Below are 24,654 nucleotides of genomic sequence, written 5' to 3'. Positions count from 1 at the left end.
TTTCCTTCTAGGTGATTACGGTACATAAAAGTTTTCAGTTTCATCTTCATCTGTAGTTGTAACATAGACTTGAATGATAGTTATGTTGGCAGGTTTTCCATGGAATCTGATTGATATTATTTAGTTAGAGCTTTCATTATAGCTCTGGGCTACATCTTGCCTTAATATTAGAAGTACTCCATTTCTTCTGGGATTGTCATTTCCAGATTAGAACACTTTGTAGTTGTCTGAGTGGAAATATCCCATTCCAATCCACTTTAGTTCATTGACACCAAGCACTGCAATACATTCTGTTTCTTGCTTTACATTTTCTAGTTTACCTTGATTCATACATCTCACATTTCATGTTCGAATTGTATATGTTGTACATGTCAGCCACTCGAGGTCCTTTTGGCTTGATTGACTGATTGATTGATTTGATTTGATTTGTATCCCGCCCATCTGATCTATACGACCACTCTAGGTGGCTAGTTGCATCATTAGCAACAGCATTATTCCTACTTGTCCTTTGTTCTTACCCAGTAGCTGATTGAATGCTTTCCGAGCTGGAAGCCTCATCTTCCAGCATTATCTTTTGTTTTATTTTGGCCTGTCTCATCATAGGGTTTTCATGGTAAGAAAGGTTCAGCAGAAGCTTAGAGGCTTACCATTGCCATTTTCTGCACAGCACCAATAAAAGTTAGCTTGTGTGTTACTGCTGTTGCCTTCTCCTCCAGAGTCATCTTCAGCTATCACTACTAACCAGTAGCTGCCGTCCCCATCGCCATTGGTACTAGCTAAAATCATACCTAAAATAGATTTGTCAGTCACAGAAAACTTTTGTTGTTATTGATAAAACAAGAAAGAGCGCTTTAAGACTGACAAGTTTTATTTGGTATGACCATTCATGGACATAACTCACTTCTTCAGATTCACAGTATACAGTATTCAAGCTACAAGTCTATATACACACTGATTATAGTTATGGGATTGGAACCAAATGAAGTGTGATACATAAAATGACTGTTGTATTAATTAAACTGTTCATAACATTGCAAAGAGTTGGTGAGCATGAACATTTTGTCAATAACAAAGTTAGTTATACAAATCAGATAAGGAGGTTAAAAGCAATGGTTGTGCTTTCAAAACAGTTCCTGTTTTAGGTGAAGCCAGCAGGTATTTGTTTCCTCTCCTAGGCCTGTTGGAAAAATCATGATTGGCAAATCATTATCGCCAAATACTATAGTCTCTGCTAACAGGGCTAATTGGCATGTGTCGCTGATATCACTCCTGACAGGTTGTTTATGATAACCAGCCCTTTGAGAGTTTATTATAAGTGTTAACTACTACAGTTGTCATTTTCTGCACCATGTTTCATTCTGTCCCACCCTCATAGCCAGCCCCGCATGCATCTACGACTTGAATGCAATACTCCATGGAGCTAAAGTGAGCTATATTCACAAAAACTCATGACTAATTGACTTTGCTAGTCTTAAAGGTGTACCAAGTTTCCTTGTTGTTTTTACTGCAATACACTATCGTGGCTAACTTAGACATTTCTGTAGCTTGCTGTTTACTTCTTTTTTCAGCTGCTATACAAGTTTGTCTTGGCTTCTTCTCTTAAAACAGACTTAACTGTAGATTGAAGGTAGAAGAGGAAGAGAATGGAAGTCGCACCTTCATGAATCAACCTGAGAAGTGTTAGAGTTGGCAAACTGAAGTCCTTAAAACTCAAAGATGGGGGATATTTGGGCCATCCTGTAACATTGTTCTTGCTATATGGGGCTTTATTCTCAACCTGAACCAACATTCCTGCTTTCAGGGGAGCCGCCATCATCTGCCGCCCCAGAGGCACTGGGTGAGAGAGACAATGCAGCTGTGCTGCCGCCGGCTGCCAGCCTTCCTGGGGGAGGTTGGTTTGGACTCCCACTGGCTTGCTACTTCTGGCTGCCCCACCCCCTCCTCAACACTAGCCACCTGTCTCAAGAGGAGAAGGGGCTTTAGAAGGGGTTTGATTGTGACTGGGTTATCAGTTGCCATCAGGTTGAGCAAGTAGAGACCCACAGTGGATCTGAGGGAACAGGAAGGGGGGAGGGCATTGGAGGGACAGCGGTTGAGGTGGTACTGGGTAGCAGAAGGAATGGTGGTGGGGGTAGAACATGACCACGAAGGAGAAGAGAGGTTAGATATCTTACATCTGTCCCCTCTTCTAGTCCTACCCGCAACCAGATAGTATCAGGTGATCATATCAGCAAACCCTCGAGCCACACGGTGCTGTTGATGAACGCCAAAACAAGACTGCCTCCATTGATGATGTAATTCTGGATTGGGGTGCTGACCTGGCATGCATTACTGAGACCTTGGTGGGAGAGCAGAATGGTGTCCCCCTCTCCCAGCTGTGTCCATCTAGGTACTCAGTCCAGCACCATTGTCGCTTGAAGGGTTGGGGAGGGGGAGTTGCTATAGTCTATAGGAGTTCTATCTCTATCTCCTTGACCAGGCTTCCTGTCCCTTTGAGAGGAGGTTTTGAGGGCCTATATTGTGCGTTGAGCTTACGAGACAGATTAGGGATTCTGTTGGTGTACCACCCACCATGCTGTGTACCAACAGTCTCCCTGCCTGAGCTGATGGAAGTAGTCTCGGACCTGGTGTTGAGGACTCCCAGGCTGTTGGTGCTGGGGGACCTCAACATCCATCCTCCTTGGTCATCTCTGCCACAGCTGATCCAGATGATGTCACAATTCCTGGCTCTCATGAGTTGTCACTCAATATGACACCGGCCTGGTTGGCATAGATATTGTTGCTGGCACCCAATCAGGGCCCCTACCATACCAGTAGAGTTCTATCTCTTTGACCAGGCTGCATTGGAGGGGACAGCCATTGAGGTGGTGCTGGATAGGGGAAGGAATGGTGGTGGAGGTAGAGCATGCCCACATAGGAGAAGAGAGGTTAGATATCTTACATCTATACCCTCTTCTAGTCCCACCCCCAACCAGATGGTATCAGGTGAGCATATCAGCAAACCCTCAAGCCACAGGGTGCTGTTGATGAATGCCAGGTCAGATAAGACTGCCCTCATCCATGATGTAATTGTGGATGAGGGTGCTGACCTGGTGTGCATTACTGAGACCTGGGTGGAAGAGGAGGGTGATGTCCCCCTCTCCCAGCTGTGTCCACCTAGGTACTCGGTCCAGCACCAGTATCACTCAGAGGGTTGGGGAGGGGGAGTTGCTAAAGTCTATAGTAGTGGTCCCCAACCTTGGGCCTCCAGATGTTGTTGGACTACAACTCCCAAAAGCCTTCACCACCACCTCTGCTGGCCAGGATTTCTGGGAGTTGAAGTCCAAGAACACCTGGAGGCCCAAGGTTGGGGACCACTGGTCTATCTCCTTGACCAGGCTTCCTATCCCCTTGAGAGGAGGTCTTGAGGGCCTGTATTGTGTGTTGGGCTTACGAGACAGATTGGAGGTTCTGTTGGTGTATCGCCCACCCTGCTGCGTACCAACAGTCTCCCTGCCTGAGCTGACTGAGGTAGTCTCGGACCTGGTGTTGAGGACTCCCAGGTTGTTGGTGCTGGGGCACTTCCACATTCATGCCGGGGCTGCCTTGACTGGAGTGGCTCAGGACCTCATGGCCACCATGACAACCATGGGGCTGTTTCAATGTGTCATCAGCCCGAGGCATGAGAAGGGCCATACTTTGGACCTGGTTTTCTCAATGGGACTGGAAGATGGTGGTTTAGATGTGCAGGGGCTGGTTGTGACCCCACTGTCATGGTCAGACCACTTCCTGGTCAAGTTTAGTCTATTAGTGTCTTCTCCCTTCTGCAAGGGTGGGGGATCTATTAAGATGATTTGCCCTCGGAGACTAATGGATCCGGATGGTTTCCTGAATGCTCTGGGGGATTATCCATCTGATATGCTCGGCACTCCTGTCAAAGCTCAGGTCAACCTATGGAATAGGGAGATGACCCAGGCAGTTGATACAATTGCAACTAAGCACCCTCTCCCTGCATGCAGAGCCCAGATAGCTCCTTGGTATACATCTGAACTGCGGGCGATGAAGCAAGAGGGGAGACAGCTGGAGCACAGGTGGAGGAAATCCTGCGGGGAGTCTGATCGAACACGACTTAGAGCTCATTATCAGGCCTATTTCATGGTAATACGGCTGGCAAAATGGCAATATTTCACAATCCGTATTGCTTCCTCAGAATGTCATCCAGCAGAGCTGTTTTGGATGGTCCGGGACCTTCTTCAGCTGCAAAATCCAGTGGAGGTCCCGGAGCGGTGATGAGTTTGCCATTTAGCTCACAGTGATGAGTTTGCCATTCACTTTTAGGGAAAAATCACTCATTCACAGTGGGCTGGACTCCACCATTAGTGCAGAATCAGAGGATGTGTCCAGTGTGCCATGCTTAGGTCAAGTATTAATGGATGAGTTTCAGTTGTTGAGACCTGAGGATGTGGACAGGGTGCTTGGATCTGTCCGTCCTACCATCACCCCGCTCGACCCTTGCCCATCTTGGCTAATTGGAAGATCTGCCGGGGGTTCACACCTGGGTCCAGGAGGCCATGAATGCCTCTTTGAGAGAGGGAGTGGTCCGTACCTCCTTGAAAGAGGCAGTAATTCAGCCACTCCTTAAAAAGCCTAACCTAGACCCAAGGCTGGTGGTTAACTACCGACCAATGGTGGACCTCCCTTATTTGGGCAAGGTATTGGAGTAGGTTGTGGCGGGACAACTCCAGGTGCTGCTGGATGAAACAGATTTTCTGGATCCATTTCAATCGAGTTTCAGGCCAGGCTTTGGTACGGAGACTGCCTCAGTCACCCTATACGATGACCTCTGCTGGGAGAGAGACAGGGGGAGTGTGACTCTGTTGATACTCCTGGACCTCTCAGCAGCTTTCAACACCATCAACCTTGGTGTCCTTCTGGATAAGCTGGCTCGGTTGGGAGTCGGGGGGCACCGCTTTACAGTGGTTCTGCTCCTTCCTGGCTGACCGTGTCCAGAGGGTGGTGCTAGGGGACAGTTGCTCTGCCCCATGGCGTTTATGTCATGGGGTTCCTCAGGGCTTGATACTGTCCCCCATGCTGTTTAACATCTACATGAAACCGCTGGGAGAGGTCACCAGGAGGTTTGGGCTGTGGAGTCAGCAATATGCTGATGACACTCAGCTCTACCTCTCGCTTGCCACCAATCCAGGTGAGGCAGTTTCTGTGCTGAACTCATGTCTGGACCTGATAATGGACTGGATGAGGGTTAATAAATTGAAACTCAATCCAGACAAGACGGAAGTGCTGTTAGTGGGTGCTTCGCCGGACAGGCTGGAGGGCCATTTCCCTGCCCTGAATGGGGTTACACTCCCCCTAAGGGAGAGGGTCCGCAGCCCAGGGGGTGCTCCTGGACCCCAGTCTAACACTGGAAGCCCAGGTGGACTCAGTGGCCAGAGGCGCCTTCCTTCAGCTGCGGAAATTATACCAGCTTCAGCCCTACCTGGACAAGCAGAGTCTCATGACAGTTATGCATGCACTGGTAACATCCCGTATATATCACTGCAATGCGCCGTACATGGGGCTGCCTTTGAAGACAGTCCAGCGACTGCAACTGGTTCAGAATCAAGCTGCGCAACTGGTGAGTGCTGGGACCACTAGGGAACACATCAGGCCAATTCTGTTCAAATTACGTTGGCTACCAGTCGCTGCCCAGATTCAATTCAAAGTGCTTGTTTTGACATATAAAGCCCTAAATGGCTTGGGCCCTGAATACCTGAAGGACCGCCTCCTTCCATATGAACCTACACAGCAATTAAGATCTAGCCAGGGGGCCTGCCTGAAAGAGCTATTCCTCAAGGAGATAAGAGGGGATGGCTTGTAGACAGAGGGCTTTTTTGGCATCCGCCCCCAGACTATGGAACGCCATCTCGAGCGAGATTCGTCTGGCGCCAATGTTGATGACATTTTGGCACCAGGTCAAAACCTTCCTGTTCCAGAAGATTTTTAATTGAAATAATATCAGCTGTGGGTCCTGATGGCAACTTTAGAGTACCGTACTTTTAATCCTATTTTAATTGTTTTATCTTTTTATGGTATTTAAATTGTTGTAAGCTGCACAGAGACCTTTGAGTTGTGTGGGCAGCATATAAATAAATACAGTGGACCTATGGAATTAATCTGTATTGAAATGGTGGCTGCAGGTCAAAAAGTCTGTAGGTCGAGGCTCCATTGACCTACAATGTATTGAAAACCAATTAATCCATAACTGGCCATTTTTGTTCCATTTTGGATTTTTTTTTCTGGTCTGTAGGTCGATTCTCCGGCTGCAAGTCGAACCTAAATTTTGCAGCCAGAGAAGTCTGTAACTCAAAAAATCTGTAAGTGGGGCCGTCTGTAAGTTGAGGATCCACTGTAAACAAAGAAAGAAACCCTTTTTTGGCCATGGCTATAAACACAATATGAAATAAATACTGTATAGGCAGAATCAAGATTGTGCAAGTCACATAACAAATGTTATAAGATGGTATGTGAAGAATTGTTTCCAGCCTGTGAACTCCTTCAAATGTGCAGGGGCCCCCAAGGGGCCATATGCCCACCCCCTGAGAATGGCTGATCTAGAGGAATAAATTTTCCCACCCTTCTTCTAACCTGGGAGCATGACTTGGACAACCATCAGTTTTAGAGAAAACCATCCTGCATGTTTCACTCCATGATTTCCGTTTTCCTTCCCCAGAGCATTTCCACTGAAAGGGGAAATGAGCTCAAGGTATACTCAGAAAAATATAGAAGAATTTCCCCAGTCAAGTGTGGAATGACCGTACTTCCAGAAAAAGTCATCACCACTGCTGTGGATTTTCTTTGGAAAGAGTACGAGGGGGAAAAACGATCCTTTGGTTATGCAGCCTTATGGGGAGGTCCCTGCACATCAGATCTGTAGGCAACAAGGGGAAAACCCCACACAAATAATTTATTAGCCTTTTTCCAGTTATTATTATTTTAATGAAGGATAATAATTATTATGTTCTACAACTAGAATGTTCAAGGTGGGTCTGGACAAAAGCAAATATGCTTTTTCTCTTTATATTGACTTTAAGCCTCCACGTAGGTTTAGGCTTAGATTTAGACATCACCCATGGAAGGAAAGCTGAAATCCCCTCAGGAACGTGACCTACTTTCAGTCCTTGTTGACACTGCAAGATAACTCTGCCCTTGAAACAGTTTGCTTTTGCAATGAGGAAGTCTGTTGCTTTCCTAAATATAGCTCAGCTGTCACAGCAGCTAAGCATGAAACATGTTCACTCAGGTTGATTTGAGAAATTATGGTAGAGGCCTGTTCCTCTAGTGATTGAAATAAAAGTACACATGAGCAATACGCTTCGGTTTGTAATAGCTAAGAATGTGCTCACAGATTACTAACAGTAGTGAATCTTAGCCAAGCATAAAGAAGGCCTTGAGTATGGGTGGTAGAACTCTGAATTACAGGATTGCGTCTTAAAACAGTCTGGGAATTATTTCCCTCTCCCTAGGTTTCAAACACATTGAATTATTCCTCAGAAACCCAGTCCATCGCATCCATTGCTTGAAAAAGTGACTTCTTGGACTACAGTTCCCAGAATTCCCCAACAAACATGGCAATTCTGGGAACTGTAGCCCAAGAAAGAAGTGTTTTCCAGCTCTAAATGTCATTCAGGAAGGCAGCTTCCAAAACTCACGGCTGCTTGGCACCGAGCAAGTGACCAGCGATTTAAAAATGATACCATGAATGTAAGCTGTAATTTTTTTTAGGGTTCTGAAACAAACATGTTGCACTTGCTCTTTGTCAGATCAAATTTCTAAAATGGAAAGCAAACTAATGCTCATAGAATATTGGCATTGTATCACTTCAGTTCAAAATGGAAACTAGATCAAAGATTGTTTAGCTCAGTTCCTGCTGTTTGTTTCATAACAAGGAAAATTGGCAGGATGTACCCTCAGCTAAGAAACAAGGCCATCTGTTACCTCCAGCCCTAGCACATATCTTCTGCAAGGCCAAGAGGGAGAATATGTTCCTCTTTTGCTGACACACAAATGTCGCAATCATGAATTTTCCCAGTACTGCGTAAATGGCAGTAATCATCCACAAGCTAAGCAGTTTCTGTTTTAATTTATGTTAGCTCAAAAAGGAAAGCCCATCTCATGTTTCATGGATGTTCTTCTCCATCTTGTTCAGTTTAAGGTTCTTCTGATACCTATCTACACTGATGCATTTTCTAAATAAAATGTAAACTGTGAAAGTGACTTCACATAAAGAGTTTTTTTTCCTACAGTATTTATGTTTACAATTTAAAATACATTTCCACATTTGGCATCTCTACAGGATTTTCTTTTCTTTTACCCCTATATTGTTTTAAATGTATCCTTGAGTAGCTAAAGATGGCTTTTGAAGAAATTGGAATAATTTTTTACTAGTTTACTTGGGAAACGTGGCTTCTGGATCAGGGATGAAAACTAATAAGAGAATCTGAAACAAAGACAGAGGTGTATCTGAAAGTTTCACAGCGATGAACTAGAATTTTCATTTTTAGGCGATACCGTCTAATCAAAATACGCACTAGTCAATAAATAGGTACATAAAATGCCATAGTAAGTTTCACATTTTTACAAAACAAATTATACAAAGGGAGAGTACGCTCAGAAGCCTAATGCTACTCAAATGTAAATTGCAGGTACATGCAATATAGACAAACTCTAAAGCAGCTCAAGAGTTTTTTCTTTAGACTAAAAGAGTAGAATTGGGTACTCTAGCTTCAGGGTGAGTAATGTATGCAATGCCTATGCGCAGCTTCCCAATTTTTTGTTTCTTTGTGTTTGCTCCTTGAACTCCTAGCACCACCACCACTGATTTTGGCATCGTGCCACTAAAAAACCCTACACACATTTCTTTATTAAAACAAGGTGTACGGTGGACACACATCTTGTTTTAAGTGGAAAATAATGCCTTAGGAAGTACAGTTCTCTTCCCAAACAAGAGGTGCATCTACAGCGCATTTTGCTTGGCAGCAGTTTGTGCTTTTCCCCCCACCCCAATTTTGTTTGCCATCATTCTACCAAATAAATGTCAATGGTTTGCAGCGCACTGTGTGGACTGTGGTGGGATCCAGGCAGCTAAAATCAGTCCATGAAGTTGCTCACTCTTCTAGTTGAAAACATAACCCTCCCACAAATAATTTGAAATTATTAGTGGAGTTGTAAAACTAGGGAAAGTGCATATATCACAAGGCACCTTCAACTCTCTGGAAAAGTTTGGTAGGTTTTTTTTCCAGCCTTAACTGAGCTTTCAGATGTACAATTCTCACAGCATCATCTGTGAGCCAATAGAGTGCATTCTATCGCCTGACGAGGAAAAAAAACTGGAGACAGTTTTCCCATATAATTAAAGGGGGATTTTAAAGGATAATTTCCACCTGTAGCTCATACACTTATCTCACACACAGACCCATCAGTAAACAGATTTTGCAGGTTATTATTTCTTCAAAACGAATATATGTTGGCGCAAGCCCAGAATGGGGCAGAAGATAGATATGCTCTCTCTCTCTCTCGCACACACACACACACACACACACACACACACACTCTTACAGTAGGCAGCTTTTACAGTTTTTAAATTATGTTTCCAAAACCTGTGAAATGTGTTAGTAGAAGAACAGGGCAAAAGACATACAACCCTGGGAAAGTTATGGCGGCTTTTAAAGCTAACAAAGGTGATGTGGAGCAAGGCATGTTGGACTAAGGATCAAATGTTTTGTTCCTCTTTTCAGGAGATAATTTCAGTAACAATGCTGCAGTGGTGACATGCCATTTTGCCTCATCTGATTGCAAGAAGCTGCCAGGGATGAAATTCGGCTTCCACAACATAATTTCAATTCACTCAGAATTCTTATGCACTATTAGATGAAGGAGCAGCCAGCTAGTCCTATCAACTCGCCCCTGCTTCCTTTGTTTCCTTTTTCCAAGTGACAAGAACTGGCTTCTCCATGCAGAAGCAGGAAAGTAGCCTCCCCCCCCCCAACACTCGCCAGCTGTGAAGGGGGGACGACTGCTTCTCCTAGGAATTCAGATGCATTTCATACTGATTACATCATCTCTTTCTCCACATCACATGAGGCTGAGTAGCTCTTGCATACAATAGTCAAGAACAAGTCTAGGCATCAGCTGCTTAATTTTCTCCTGGCTTCCAACAGCCTTTAATTTATATAGCAGCCAAGCACCTTATCAGTATGCTTTCAAGATGCTGTGTAAAAGTAACTTAGGTTTCCAGCATGTATCTACTTGTCAGGTACTTAAGCTGCATCAAAATGCTGACAGGGATTTGAGCAGTACTACCCAAAAGGGTAAAGATAAAATAATCATATTATGTTTTGTGTCTGAAAAAAAGCTAAATACATTATTTAAAATAATTTATTTATTTTAAATTGCAGACAGTATTGCAGCCATGAGCATTAAAGGCCTATGATCACGTAATCTGTTCTATAGATTCTCTAGCAAAATTTTAAAAATATGTTTTTTTAAAAAAAGAAGGCTACGTACAAGGCTAAAAGCAATGGGGAAGGATTGGCCAAGGAAAAGAATGTGAATGAGATAGATACCAGTGCCATTTTAATGGGAACGTATAATATCAGTAGACAAACAATGTTCTCCTCAGCAGAAAAAAGGATATTCACTGAATCTGAAGGAAAATATCATTAACTAGCTTAGCTTTCATAACTGAATGGAGATTTTAATTTGAGTTTCCTCAGTCTAAGTACAACATTTTGACTGAAATTAAAGCAACTCAGTGCTTACATTCAGAATCTCTGTCAAGAAAAGGTCAGCTGCCAGCAATAGGAGAAGGGAAATGAGCTTTGTGGTAAGGCAGGTGAAAGGACTGTTACTAGGAACAAAATAAGCAATAGTTCTGTTTTTAAAAATTCACCTTCAAATAAGGAGCAATAAAAGGACACCCCCCTCCTTTATTTTCAAAATAAGTAGATTGGGAGAAAACCCACTGAAAGCGGAGGGGGACCCAAATTGATTTGTTTTTTATTCAGTCTGCACTGTAAAGCAGTTTTTATTTGCACCCTCCAAATGGATTCTTAAGGTTGTTTGAGAGGTGTGTTTAGTCGTTTAGTCGTGTCCGACTCTTCGTGACCCCATGGACCAGAGCACGCCAGGCCCTCCTGTCTTCTACTGCCTCCCGGAGTTGTGTCAGGTTCATGTTGGTTGCTTCGCAGACACTGTCCAGCCATCTCATCCTCGGTCGTCCCCTTCTCCTCTTGCCGTCACACCTTCCTAACATCAGGGGTTTTTCCAAGGACTCTTTTCTTCTCATGAGATGGCCAAAGTACTGGAGCCTCAGCTTCAGGATCTGTCCTTCCAGTGAGCACTCAGGGTTGATTTCCTTTAGAACTGATAGGTTTGTTCTCCTTGCAGTCCAGGGGATTCTCAAGAGCCTCCTCCAGCACCACAATTCAAAGGCATCAATTCTTCGGCGGTCTGCTTTCTTTATGGTCCAGCTCTCACTTCCATACATCACGACAGGAAAAACCATAGCTTTGACTATTCGGACTTTTGTTGGCAAGGTGATGTCTCTGCTTTTCAAGATGCTGTCAAGATTTGTCATCGCTTTCCTCCCAAGAAGAAGGCGTCTTTTAATTTCAGGGCTGCTGTCTCCATCTGCAGTGATCATGTTTGAGAGGACCTGATGTTATCTGTACAGTTTCCCAGCAGATGTTTAATATAATTGTGATACTGTTGGTTTCCTCCCCACGCTCCATACATCTACCTGGCAAACAACAACATCAACAAAAGCCTCTGTGATACACTCTTCCATCCAACAAAGAACAAAAAACCATACAAAGAAAAAAATTAACATTAACAGCATCTGTGGGGCTGTTATTGAAGGCAGCTTCAAATAGTTCTGTTTTCAATAATTTCCTGAACATGTGAGAAGAAGCCTGTCAAATCTCCACTGATAACGTATTCCAGAGATGGGGGCCATTACCGAAAAAGCCCTGTTCCTTGTCTTTACCTTTCTGGACTCCTGCAGTGTGGCCACGTTTAGCAACCAAGCTAAATACCAAGCCCAAAAACAAGCCCTAAGTTATTCAATATAGCACAGTCAAAATTCCCTTGGGATATGACACTGAAAGCTCTGTCAACATACCATTGATGGTGGAGACCTAGAGGAAAAAGCAGGCGAAGCTCTATGGAAGGACTAACACTGGCCTCTTAATCTAGTGTTCTCAGTAAAGATAAAATGTCCAACTATTGAGCAGAGAGATCTTCCAAATAATGTCGCTATGGCATAAAAGAAAACTGAACTAAGGGAATTAGAGCAATTCTGAGAGGTAGCTATGTTAGTCTGTTTAAGCAAAAACAAAAGTATTATGGCGTCTTTAAGATGAGCAATATGTCTGAAGAAGTTATATGTCTGGTAGTAATCCATGACAGCTGGCACTGAAGAGGTTTTTTTTTTCCTTAAAAACTTTTGGCTTTGATATTTTAAAGGGATTTAGAGAATATGTGTTATAAATATGCACACTGGAGTGGAGTCCTCCTGCCAAAAACTATCCTTCACCTCTAGAAGTTTCCAAATTGGATATAGATAGAATCATGATAACCAATATGTATGTTACATAGAACTGCACTGTAAAACAATAGACTCTCAAGGATTCCAGCTGACACATTAAGCATATGCTCCACTATCCTACTGAAATCCATAAGACTCACCTTTGGATGAGTTGTTCTCTTTGATTTCTTGGGTTTTTTTCTAACATATTTCTAATTTGCTTTGCTTTGCTTTGCTCTGCTTTTGCAGTGCTGGATCTGAAATAATATGTCATCTCCTGGAAAGCAATAGCAGCTCCTCCATATAATGAATACAAAAAAACCCTCAAATTTATTTTGTGATAATGAAGAAATTGACATTGTTGAAGATCATAAATCCAAAAGGAAGCTGTAGCCAAAAAATCAGAAAAAGGCTCAGACTCGTAAGGGGAGCAATGAAGGAATCAGAAAATATCATAAAGTGTAAGGATGTGTCACTGGAGACCAAGACCAAGATCTTCCACACTATTGTATTTCCAATCACTATCTATGGGTGTGGAAGCTGGACAGTGAAGCAGGCTGAATGGGAAAAAAATGATGTTTGTAATATGGTGCTGGAGGAGAACGTTCTGGATACTCTGGACTGGTAGAAAGATGAATAAATGGGTATAGCATTCCCCTTTATTATGTCAATGGTTCATGTTCTGTTATGTTCAAGTTGCTGAGAGGCGGAGCCGAGAGTTTCAGTCAGAGAAAGTAAGAGAAAGAGAGTCAGAGTCGGTCTGAGTCAGAGATGAGTAGAGTGAGAGAGTGGGAAAGGGGATAGAGTGTGGAGAAATCCGAGGTGTGATTAGAGTTAGGAGTGTATTAATAGAAGATTGTTGTTAATAATAAATTTACCTAATTAAGATATTCATGAATCACTATCAAATTCTGTAATCAATAAACTACAGTAGTTATATTTAAAGGACTTTGAAGTGTGCTCTGAGTCTTGACGGTCAAGCAAGGGGCACGAGGTGCAAACGACACAATGGGTCCTAGAGCAAATCAAGTGTGGACTATCTTTGAAGGCAAAAATTATGAAGCTGAGGTTGTCCTATTTTGGGCACATCATGGGAAGGCAGGATTCTCTGGACAGGACAGTTATGCTAAAAGTTGAAGACAATAGGCAAACAGGAAGACCAAACATGAGATGAATTGACTCCATAAAGGAAACCACAATCTTGAGTTTGCAGCAGCAGAACAGGATTGTTGGGACATTTTTGCTAATTCATTGCATAAATTAGAGATGCCTTGATGGCATGTAACAACAACAAAGTGTGGCATTAAAGTTACTCAGTTTCCACCTCCAAGGCTCAGCAAAGCAAATAAATTCCGTCATGTATTGTGTCATTTTGTGGTGACACTGATTATCTTTAGACTTCAGAAACCCTAGAGACTGGGATTAGATTTGTGATTATCAATCCAACCTTGCAAATGTTGAGATTGGCTGAGTCTCTATTGTGTCGTAACAAGCGTCAAAGGTGATATTTGCAGAACCACCATTGGCTTTGTTGATATTGTTTTGCAAGGCAATAAAAAGTCAGTAGCTCTTATTCTGAAGCAGAAGAATGTAGGCAAATTTTGCTTTCCTGGGACATGTGAACCACAAAGAATGCAGCATTCTCCCAATTTGGTGGACTGTGCAACTGAATTTTGATAAGAAACCAAGAAAAAGCACTTAACACGAGCAGATGTTTCTACTTATGTTACACAACACACATACCTATACTTCACACACACAAGTATTGTGTGTGTGATGTTGTGTAACTTATGTTACACAACACACATACCTATACTTCACACACACAAGTATTGTGATGGCAATCCTCTTCTTCACAAAGATGGGATCCCTCATCTCTTTCCCCGAAGAGGTGCATACAACTCCTCCACAATTTCCACATATGTGAAGCAGGTCATAGAGAAATGTCTCAGACACTACATCATTTCATATGCGAACAACAAACTTCTCTCACAATTATATTGAGAAGCTGTCTCAATATAATTCAGTACTGGCAAAATACCATGTGCTCCCAGAGACATTATGTACTGGCAAAGACATTATGAACTGGAGAGATCAAAAGCAATTTTTAACTTGGACAGCAAAGAAGGATAATGTCCTTTGGGTGTTTTGCAGATAAAGCAAAGCAAGCAGCAGTTTTGCATCTGAGCAGTTAATGATGTCGGTCCCATAAAATGGACCAGGGAATACAGGAGCACGATTGACAATGCAGCACTTGAGTGTTGGTGGGGAGAGATGGTTGGAAGTGAACGAATAACTTTCCTATTGTCATGGAGTACCAAGGAGCAGAAGGCTGTATGACAAGCATTTGTGCACATGTGTAGATGCACACCCAGGCATTTTTTGAAAATCAAATAAAAAGACCATCCAACCTATGTATGTCAATAAACTACACTGCACCTTGAGATGTTGCCTCACATCTCCCTAGACACACTGCCCACATAACCCAAATTCAGGAAGAGATTAGGAGTGTGTGATGCTGCAATTCTGAGTTTGGATCAGGAAAGTAAATATGATACTTATGTGTGCTCTATAGGGTTATCACAGAGAGACTACAATAAAAGCAGCAGTGCACCACCAAGAGAAAAATTCCCCATGTGGATTCAGCTTTGAAGATGCCACAAGACTTCGTTTGCTTGTTACTTAAATTAATGAAGGCCTGATATAGTGTTTATATTTCCAACACACTCTTCTTCTGTGGAACTCAAAACAACATACATCAGAGGCAAGTAGAAAGCAGATTGGGACCTACAAAATCGCTGAGGAATTTGCAGTGTATCACCAATGATTACCAACTCCCAAGTCTTTAAAATAAAATTAATAATAATAATATTGAAAGCCTATATTCCCCTCCCAAATAAAGTTTCAAAGCTTTAAAAAATCCAGGCTTCAAGAATAGCAGTGGTGCAAAGGAATGTATGTGTAAGCTCCAACTCTAGTACCAAAGCATGTTCTTGTGATGCATGTGTGTTTGTAAGTACTCTGTGTTCTATTCTGCACTCACATTCCTAAGTCAATGCTATGCACTTGGCTCCAGTTGGTGGAGCTTGGGTTTCTAGTGAAAAGCAATGTATCTTAAGACTAAGATCTACCTGGCCTTGGTGTACATAAGGCATTCAAGCTCTGGCCAGACACAGATCTGCTGCGTCATATGTCTTCATATCATTCTCTCATACCTGAATGTAGGTGAATTATCAAATGCCACCTAATAAGTTTCTGGGTGAGGTCTGACTAGAGATGCCTGGAATCCCCACTTTTAGTCACTATACCAAATCAACTTTTACTGTTGTTTTACTTCCCTCCAGTTTTCTATGCAATGCTGACTTGGCTATCAAAGTTTTGTGGCTTTAAACACTAATGAACTGATTATTGACATAAGCTTTTGTGCAATATAGAAGCTCATGCCATAATAGATTGGTTAAGAATTTAAAATGTCACAAGATGCTTCATTTTTACTTCAACTCACTAACATGGGCCTCTAAAAGAAATGTAGATCAGTGTTATCTAAAAATAAATTCTTCTTGGACTACATTTTTCGTACAATAGCAAATCCTGAACTTAAAAACTCAATCTAAAATATTTTTGTGTAACTGATAAAAGCAATTCTAGAAAAAAATAGTTTGGCCATTGTCACCTTAATTTACAACCTGAAAATGAATTTTTCATGAAGTGTGTTATAAACATTACACTGCTCATAATTAGTTTTGACTTTATTAAGTGTTTAAATATTTGGTGTCACAGTACATAACTACATTTAGTAAAATGCAGTGGATATTAAAGAGTGAAACCCTCTATAGGTGTTGTGCAGAAGTTTCACTATATGTCAACCCGCTTACAGGCCACTTTTACCATTCAAGAAGTATTATTTTAGCTAATGAAATTCGATGCATACAAACAATTGCACATACAAAGGAATTCTACACATTCACTTATACTGTAAGTTAAATTCTGGGAGGTAAGTCCAACTGTAGTCCTAACCAGAAGAGACCCAATTATTTCTTAAGTAAGCTCTTATAGATGTTCCACTGATCTATATAAGTAGGAATACCAATTAAGATTTAACTGACAATGTTTGATTGGACTTCCAGCCTACAAAGTGTTTAAACTGCAACCTGAAGCTGAAACCTTATAAATGCTCACATGGGAACAAGCCTGCTCACACAGTGTAATTTTTATTCCGAGTAAATATGCCCAGGATCCCTCTGTTGGATTACATTACACATTTCTGAAGACAGATAGGCTGCATGAAAAATTAGTTTATGCAGGTATGCACCTGAGTTTTTTGCCAAAGCCCTATCAGGATTAGTTGCAAGACAAAGGGCCAACACGACCAGAAAGTATTGGCATACTGCTTAAGTGGCACAATGGACTATTACATAGTGTTAAGGATTTGTGAAAAAAGAAGGGATGCAAGTGCCCTGAGGTCAACACCGAAGCACACACAAGTCTTTCTTTGGAAGAACAGGTCGCCAGCGCCGTGGAGTCAGAGGTCCCGGCTAGACTTCATTTGGCAAAAAGGGCCACAAGCACCAAGCTCGGGGCGGGCGAGGGAGGAAGGAGGGCGGGCATCGAGAGGCCTATTTGCAGAGCCCCTCCAGTTTCTCCAGCGCGCTCTTCATGTCCCGGATGCGCCTGGCAAGGGCCGGCACAGGCTGCATCTCTCGGTCCAGCTCCTCGCAGCGCGCCATCAGGGTGTACATGGAGCGGATGCTCGTGTCCACCGCCTCGCCCAGGCTGTCCACGCCGTCGCGGTAAGTATGGATGCAGCCGACGCTGAGGGCGGTCATGGCCTGCAGGGCGCCGTGCACGTTCCGCAGCAGGTCGTCCACGTTGGCGGCCACCTGGACAGCCACGGCCGCCAAGTCTTGCAAAGCCTGGGGATCGACGGCGGGAATCTGGCAGCCGGAGCTCGTCGAGGCGCTGAGTCGGATCTGCTCTTCCAAGTTGGTGGCCACGAAGTGGGTGAGACGGCCGGTGCCCTCCAGCCCTGAGCCGCCGAGCTGCTCTCCTAACCCATGCACGGTTTCTGATCCCTGCGGGGCAATCACCACCTCCCTCGCCGCCACCTCTTCACTCATAACTCGTTTCTCCCGGGTAACTTCCGACGACCCCCGGAGTCTCGTCTCGCCGCACCAACCCGACCCCCCCCGCCGAGGTTTTCCGCTCTTTATGCCTTTCCTGATTGGCCGGCAAATAAACAAAGGAGGCGTGGCCATAGTCTCAGTCTCTTCTGATTGGAGGTTGTTGCGAGCATACTGCGCAGCAATTCTATGCTCGTTCACACAGAATTCCATCTGACTTTTTAGGGGTCGAGTTCCAGTTGTATTTGGCAGGGCAGCCCGGGGAGGCTTCCGCAGAAGGGGCCCCAGGCCGCCATACCACTTTCGCGTCCTCCTGCCGTGAAGTTAAAAAGAACTCCCCCTTGATAAGAGGGTGTGTCCCCAACTGTGTTTGTGTCTTCCTTCATTGGGAGAGACGTGGCCATCAACCACAGAGCTCCAGCTGATTGGGCAAAGCTTACAGGGAGGCGGGACCGCTCGTAATTCGTTTTGTTTTGGTTGGTGGGCAATGGGAAAAGGGAGGGATTTCTCTTGCAACAACAGTGGGGCGTTGTGGCCAGTCTCTTCACTCCCCCGCCATGTTCTCTTAGCAGCGGATCTGATCGCTTAGCCAGCGCAACCTCATAAAGCGCAAGTGGCTGTTTAGCAGTCATTTCCCTGCACTCCTTTTTTTTCCTTATCCACCAACTGAACTGTTTTTCTCCATATTTGCGCTTCGGCGCGCATCCTAATCTTTCTCCATGGTAACTACCATAGCGCCTTCGCCCTTTCTAGCCCGGGTGGCGGCCGGTCGCGAGGACTCCCGACGGTTTCCCACTACCCTATTTCAGCGCCTCATGAGGGCAGACTGCAACGGTGAAAGCCACCCGGCCGGCTGCTGCCCAGTGGGACCAGGCGGCAGCGCTCGGCCGGCGCTGAAAAGAGTGAGGCGACGAAGAGGGAAAATACGGTCTACCCCCTCGGGCCTTCTGCAGAGCCGCTACCAGCAATATCAACAACACCGCGCCGGCTTGAAGCAAAGAAACACCGCGCACGGGACGCGCAATCTCTACGAAGTCCCCCTTGCCTCTGCAGAGGCCAGGCTGGAAACGGTACCGACTGAGGAAGCTCGGGCAGCTTCCCCGAGAACAGCCCCCGGCACTATCAGCAAACCCCTCAGGAAAGAGGTAAGGAAGCTGGAGGAGTGGGGTGGTGGGTGTCCTGGAGGGAAAGAGTGGGGAGCCGTTGTTTGGCTCGGCGTGAACTGGGGGGGGGAGTGGGCGAGAGGGACTGAGGGAAGGGGGAGGCTTGCGTAGGCGCTGTGTGACGGTTGAGGCGGGGTGGGAGGAAGTTTCCGTTACGTCGTCACCCCTTTCGTGAGGAAAAGCAAAGGGAGATTCTGTGCACGCTGATAGGTTCAAATAATCCACCAATCAGGGCTTCGGCTGCGCCCAGCAACAGCCCGATATAGCCCGTTGGCGGCGGCGGCGGCAGAGAAAGGCGTGATGGCGCCGCGGCGCCCAATGGAAGGCAAGGGACCGAGGAGAGGGAGAAAAGGCTTTGCTCGGCCTCCCTTCAGTAGCGAAGTTGGGGGCGGCCGTGGGGTCGCAGGGGCAGAATGGGGACGATATTGACGTTGTTGGTCAAGGGCTGCCCCCCCTCCCAGGTCTTTCCTTCCTTGTTCCCTCTTTCGTGCCGTTACCTAAGACGCCTCCTGGTTAAGCTAGTTTGCAAGTCACCGAAAAAAAAAGAAAGAAACATTAAAGAGTATGTCAGGGACCGATGAGCTGCTTGTTCTGCAGTCATCCAAGCCGGGCAAAGGGCATTTGGCAGCGTGTCGGTATCGTATCTTACCAATTCTCTGAAAACAACTTTTTGAGTTCTTAGTTGTAGACTTCTGCATGGCGTGCCTAGCGGAACTGAGATCGGACACGGCAGCCTTTTGTGTCGCAGCTCCCGTCCTCATCGGGCAGATGGGCTGCAGGGGGCCACACCGCTCTTTAGGTTGCCTTAAATAGGCCTGGGATGGCAGTTTGATCCACTCAGGGGTCTACCTGCACTCCATCCTTGTCCATAACTGTCTTGTCTTGAGGTTCTTTTTTTAGGTCTCTCCAGTTTGCAGGTGTTTTCCCTTCTCCTTTTTATTCTGTGTGACATAGCACTGCATCAGTGTTGCAGCCTCTATTCTGCAGTTGAAGGAAAGAAGCTAGTCTAGTGTTTGTGTGGCAAAGCTAAAGTCACCAGATGGAAGGCAAACCACACGTGAATAACAAACCAGCAAGGCTCCAGTGTCTATGTAATGCAGCACTAAATTACAATGATTTATTTTTAAAAACTGAAAAAGGGAAACAGTTTGGACACCAACCACAGCTACTGATTTCCCAATGGGACAGTGTCTTGCACCATCTCTGACACATCACTATGTCAGCACAGGGAATGCCCCTAGCTGCACAATGCCATGGCAGAACCTTCCATTCACACAAACAGAAATAGATTAAAAAAGAAAAAAGAAACATGTAGCACAATTTAAAATAAACTACCTTCCAGTGAGTGTTCAAAAAGAAATGATTCCTCAAAGAAAAGTGTGAGTCCTCCCCCACAACAGTAATGTTGGGTAATCTTGACATTTTGAATCAGTTTACATTATGCTATACCCAGAGTAGTTGGAGGAGTATATTGTAGTGTAGTCAGGCTTTAGTAACTGAGTAGGATTGCAACTTAAATGCCTTTCAACAGAAGCAGTCTTCATCATTCAGGAACTTAATGCTAGGCTTTCAAGAAATAGAAAGGGCTTTCAAACAAGGTTTTTATTATCCCTTTTCTCTTGTTTTTATATGTGGAATTTTATGGGGACTCAAATGAGGATTTATCTTCACAGTTTTTCTTACAATTACTTTGTTACTGTTTTTCTTATCAAACAGTTAAGGGTAATGTTATAGCTCTGTCTGAAAGCAGCCAGACTGCTAAACAGTGGTCTGATTCAGTAGAAGATGTCTCCATGCACTTGCCTAATAGAGTAATCCAGTAGATGTTTAGACAGAAATCCTTAACATTCATACATCATTGGAAGCACGTGCACACAATTTGAAATTTCAGAGTTCTGAGTAGGCATCCCTAGAATTAAGCTGCTACTAGTATCTTTTGTAATTCACAGCTTGTTTGTTTTTGTTTGCTCGTATTTTTATCCTCTGCCAGAAAAGTTAAGTCTTCAAAATAATACACAGTATATTAATTGTGAGACAGAGGCCCTGCATTGAGGTAGACACATTTTTTAAAAAAGAGAAAGACAAAGAAGATGGAGTAAGGAAAGAGATTAATTTGATGCCAAAACTAATTGGTAAATTGTAGGCAGATGTGTGCATCCAGTTAAAGTCAGGCTGCTCTTCATTTGGTGGTCATCCTTATGTGGATGCAAGCTGTGCTGTTTCCAAGTCAAAGTGAAAAACCAGGGGGATTGTATTTCAGTAATATATTTGATGCCAGTCAAACTTTCCCCCCTTCTCTTTTTTCAGCCCCCATATTGCCCCCCCAATCCCCATTGCAGAGGGTTTCCCAGTCTTCTGGAGTCATTGGGGGTCATTGGGGGCTGCAGTTGTGGGGGAAACAATGGAATCCAGTGGAGGTTCTGGATCTAGTCCACTGGATTCTGTCATGATTGTATTTGCTCCATTTCTGCTCTCACAGGGCAACTGGGAAAAATTGGAAATTTTTCTGGCATGGCGATAGGAAAGGGGCATGTGCCTTGCAGCTCCAATTTCCTTAGCTAAACTGGGGCCAGGATGATTTTACCATGATGTAGTAGGCTTCCTGGAATATAGGTGGTGTCCATTTTAGTGGATTTCAGCTACAGAAAAACTAACTTGGAATATCCCATTCGCTGAAACTAGTGTGACTTACTTTCAAGTAAATGTATTTAGGCTTGAGGTGCAAGCTTTTATAGTATTGTTGAGCCTCAGAATAAAATCTCAACAAATTAGGAGCGATTTTGTTGGGTATACCTACATTTGTAAAGATAGTCCTATAAGTAGGGAAGAGCATTTCATGTGAAAAAAGTGGTCATAATGTTGCAACACAGTAATGACACAACATGGAGTCACCCACTGAAGCTCAAGGATGAAAAATCTCAGGACCAATAGAAAGTATTGTTTCACACAGTGCCTAGAATTCTGGAATTTGCTTCTTTGCAGCATGAATGACTGTAAATGAGGATTAGACAAAAACATGGCAGAGGGACTATCTTTGGCTGCTATAACTTTGTATCATCTCCAGTACCAGAAACTGAATCCCTCTATGTACAAGTTGCTGGGAAATGTTGAGGAGGAAAGAGTTGTTGCACTTGTGTTTCTGGACTTCCCAGAGATGACTCACTACCTGATATATAAATAAAGTCTTGTACCAGATAAAAAAATTGAAAGTACCTAACTGTTGTGTTGTTTTCTGCATTTCTTTGTATAAGGTAGCATCATTTAACTTATTAAAGTGAATGAATTTGAAGTAAGGTAACTTTGAAGCCACATATTATATACATAACTGTGGTTAAATATAACTATTTCCCCTTTATCTTTGCAGTTGCTGAAAAACAGAATGGGGAAGTCTGAAAAGGTTTCTATTCCTTACAGTCAGCCTGTGCACAGTACACATCTTTGTGACCAGTCCAAGACTAACAGACAGAGGAACAAGTGTAATATACCACTGAACAAAGTTCCATCCACCAAAAAAAGTGAAAACAACTTCTGGCAAGAATCTGTGTCACATGACACTATTAAAAAGCAGGAGAAGCCTCTGAAAGACACAGGAAATGTGAAATCAAAGAAACCCATCATTATGACTGATTCTAGCCAAAAAGAAAACTATGCTGGGGCAAAATTTAGTGACCCTCCTTCACCCAGTGTCCTTCCAAAGCCTCCCAGTCATTGGGTAGGAAGCACTGTCGAATACTCTGACCAAAACAAGGAAATGATGGCAGTCCATCTAAAAACTCTCTTAAAAGTTCAAGCCTAGTTTATGGATACTTACCATGAACATTCTAAATATTTGAAGCCTGCCTTGTTGCAAAATGATGTGCAGAAAATCATCAACTCTTAAAAATCACAAACTTGTGCTATATTTTTTATGATTGTGTAAATAGTGTATATGTAATGTGTATATTCATATTTTCAGGTACATTTTAGTTTTGTTATGAGAAGATGTATTTTACATTGCCTCCGGGCAGACTGTTTTTGTATATAACAGTGGAAACCGAATATGTGTGTAACACGTGGAAAGATCTGGCAGTGTTTACACAAGGTTCTGAAATATTGAAAGGAGAGCTTTCATCTCAAGGTTCAAACAGAAAAAAACATACTAATGCACTACTGAAAATGTTTACAATTGGCACAATACTTTATTGAGTAAGAAGCATTCTCCAAAAAAATTTTTGTTTGAAATAGTTCATAAACTATTGAGTTAAATTGAGTTCTTTCTTGGCAAAGATCAATTTGGAATTTGATTTATGCATCACCCCTTACCAATTTAGCAATGCTAATTCTCTAAAAAAGAGCTACCAGAGACAATTGGAAACAAAAAATTTAAATAAATAATTTGGCCTCCCCTAAAAGGTTGTCATTCTTTGTGAGTTGTTCTGGCTGAGTGAATAATCTAACAGCAGCAGAATATTTCCTAAGATGTATCACTGTCTCTTCTGTCTTACGGCTTTTCCCTTTCAAATATTACAACTGCGATTCCTACGCATCCAATACAACCTCTGTCACTTTTTGATTAATTACTTGCAGCACAGTCCTATACATTTCTACCTACAGAGTTCCATGGGGTTAACTCCCAGGAAGCTACATGCAGAATTGCATCTTTAGTTGGTTTTAAATGCTGAGTGGTGTTTAGCTCTCACCAGTGGCAATATCAATGGTAGTTCTTGCATTTACAAAAAGAAAGCACATTCTCCACACTCCTTCTGCTCAAGGAAGGTCCACATCTGAAAACAGCCTCTGCCCAGATTTCATTATTGGATTTGAAACTGAACACACAGACTGGATGGCAATGCAGACTATAATACATATGCACAAGTAGCAGTCACGATGACTCCCCATTTAGATTGTGTGGTAAGGCAGCAGTTGTTAACTATCAACAGTCCCATTCCCTTTTTGCTGCTTGTTCATATGTGTGACAACTGGTTATTGTGGCTTGCTTGAGGTCATTTCAAGGAAGGACTAAAGCAAGTTGAGATGCGTAGCAGCCACCTTAACAGAATAATCTTGAGTTCAGATTGGGAAGCATAGTAGAATTATTTTTAGTTTTAAGCAAAGGAAATATAAAACTTGAAAATTCTCTCAATCTTGGACCAAAATTTACAGAGTTTATTTCTTGATTGTTCACCTCTCAGAGTCCTATTTTGCAAGATTTATTCAACCACATGGTAAACTAGATAGACAAAAAGACAAAGTGTTATTCACACCCATGAGGTAAAGACATCTGTCACTAACTTTATTGGGAAGAGGACTGCAGAACCCAAGAGTGGGAATGGAGGGAGATGACATTAGGTAACATAGCCAGTGCCAAATTTATTGCTAAATGTGCCCTTCCCCCCCCCTCAGAAGTTAAAGCTTTCTTGCTGACTCAGGTTTAGATTATACCGTTCTGCTTAACTTTTTTCCAGTTGTGTTTCTCTGCAAATAGTATGCACAATCAAAAACAACATTGGATCATCATCAGATAATTTTTGAAACATATTCAAATAATCACCCTGATTCTGCATCCCAAAATGTAGAATTAAAGAGACCCTGAAAGCACTACTTTCCAAAGCAAATGGTACTAAATATATCACTAAATATATCATTTCAAAAAATGTGGCAATAAATTCAGGCAATCTGTTAAATAGAATATATAGGACTTTGATCATTGATCATTTTAGAATTGCTCCAAGTTCAGCCCTTGTCAAGGAGGAATAGTGGGGAAGCAACTCCGAGCTTCTAGCTCTGCAGCCAGATACCTAAACCACTAAGCTATCCAGCAGTTTTAATTTAA

General features: G+C 43.2%; 1 protein-coding gene across 1 annotated transcript; it reads left to right on the top strand.

Annotated features, from left to right (window-relative positions):
- Positions 1-18,398: 18,398 nt before the first annotated feature.
- Positions 18,399-23,233, top strand: PNRC1 (proline rich nuclear receptor coactivator 1). The gene is made up of 2 exons (XM_020789046.3): positions 18,399-18,824; positions 22,207-23,233. Exons 1-2 carry the CDS (start codon positions 18,399-18,401, stop codon positions 22,636-22,638), a joined length of 858 nt encoding a protein of 285 aa, XP_020644705.3. The 3' UTR covers positions 22,639-23,233.
- The last annotated feature ends 1,421 nt before the right edge of the window (positions 23,234-24,654 follow it).

Source organism: Pogona vitticeps, chromosome 1 (genome assembly GCF_051106095.1).
Source record: "Pogona vitticeps strain Pit_001003342236 chromosome 1, PviZW2.1, whole genome shotgun sequence".
Classification (NCBI taxonomy): Eukaryota; Metazoa; Chordata; class Lepidosauria; order Squamata; family Agamidae; genus Pogona; species Pogona vitticeps.
This window is presented reverse-complemented; position numbering and strand designations above follow the sequence as displayed.

Excerpts from the sequence above, each read along its gene's own strand:
- PNRC1 (XM_020789046.3), top strand. The coding sequence starts at position 18,399 with ATGGTAACTACCATAGCGCCTTCGCCCTTTCTAGCCCGGGTGGCGGCC. Across the intron at positions 18,825-22,206 it reads GCAAACCCCTCAGGAAAGAG|TTGCTGAAAAACAGAATGGG; the intron begins GTAAGGAAGCTG and ends TTATCTTTGCAG.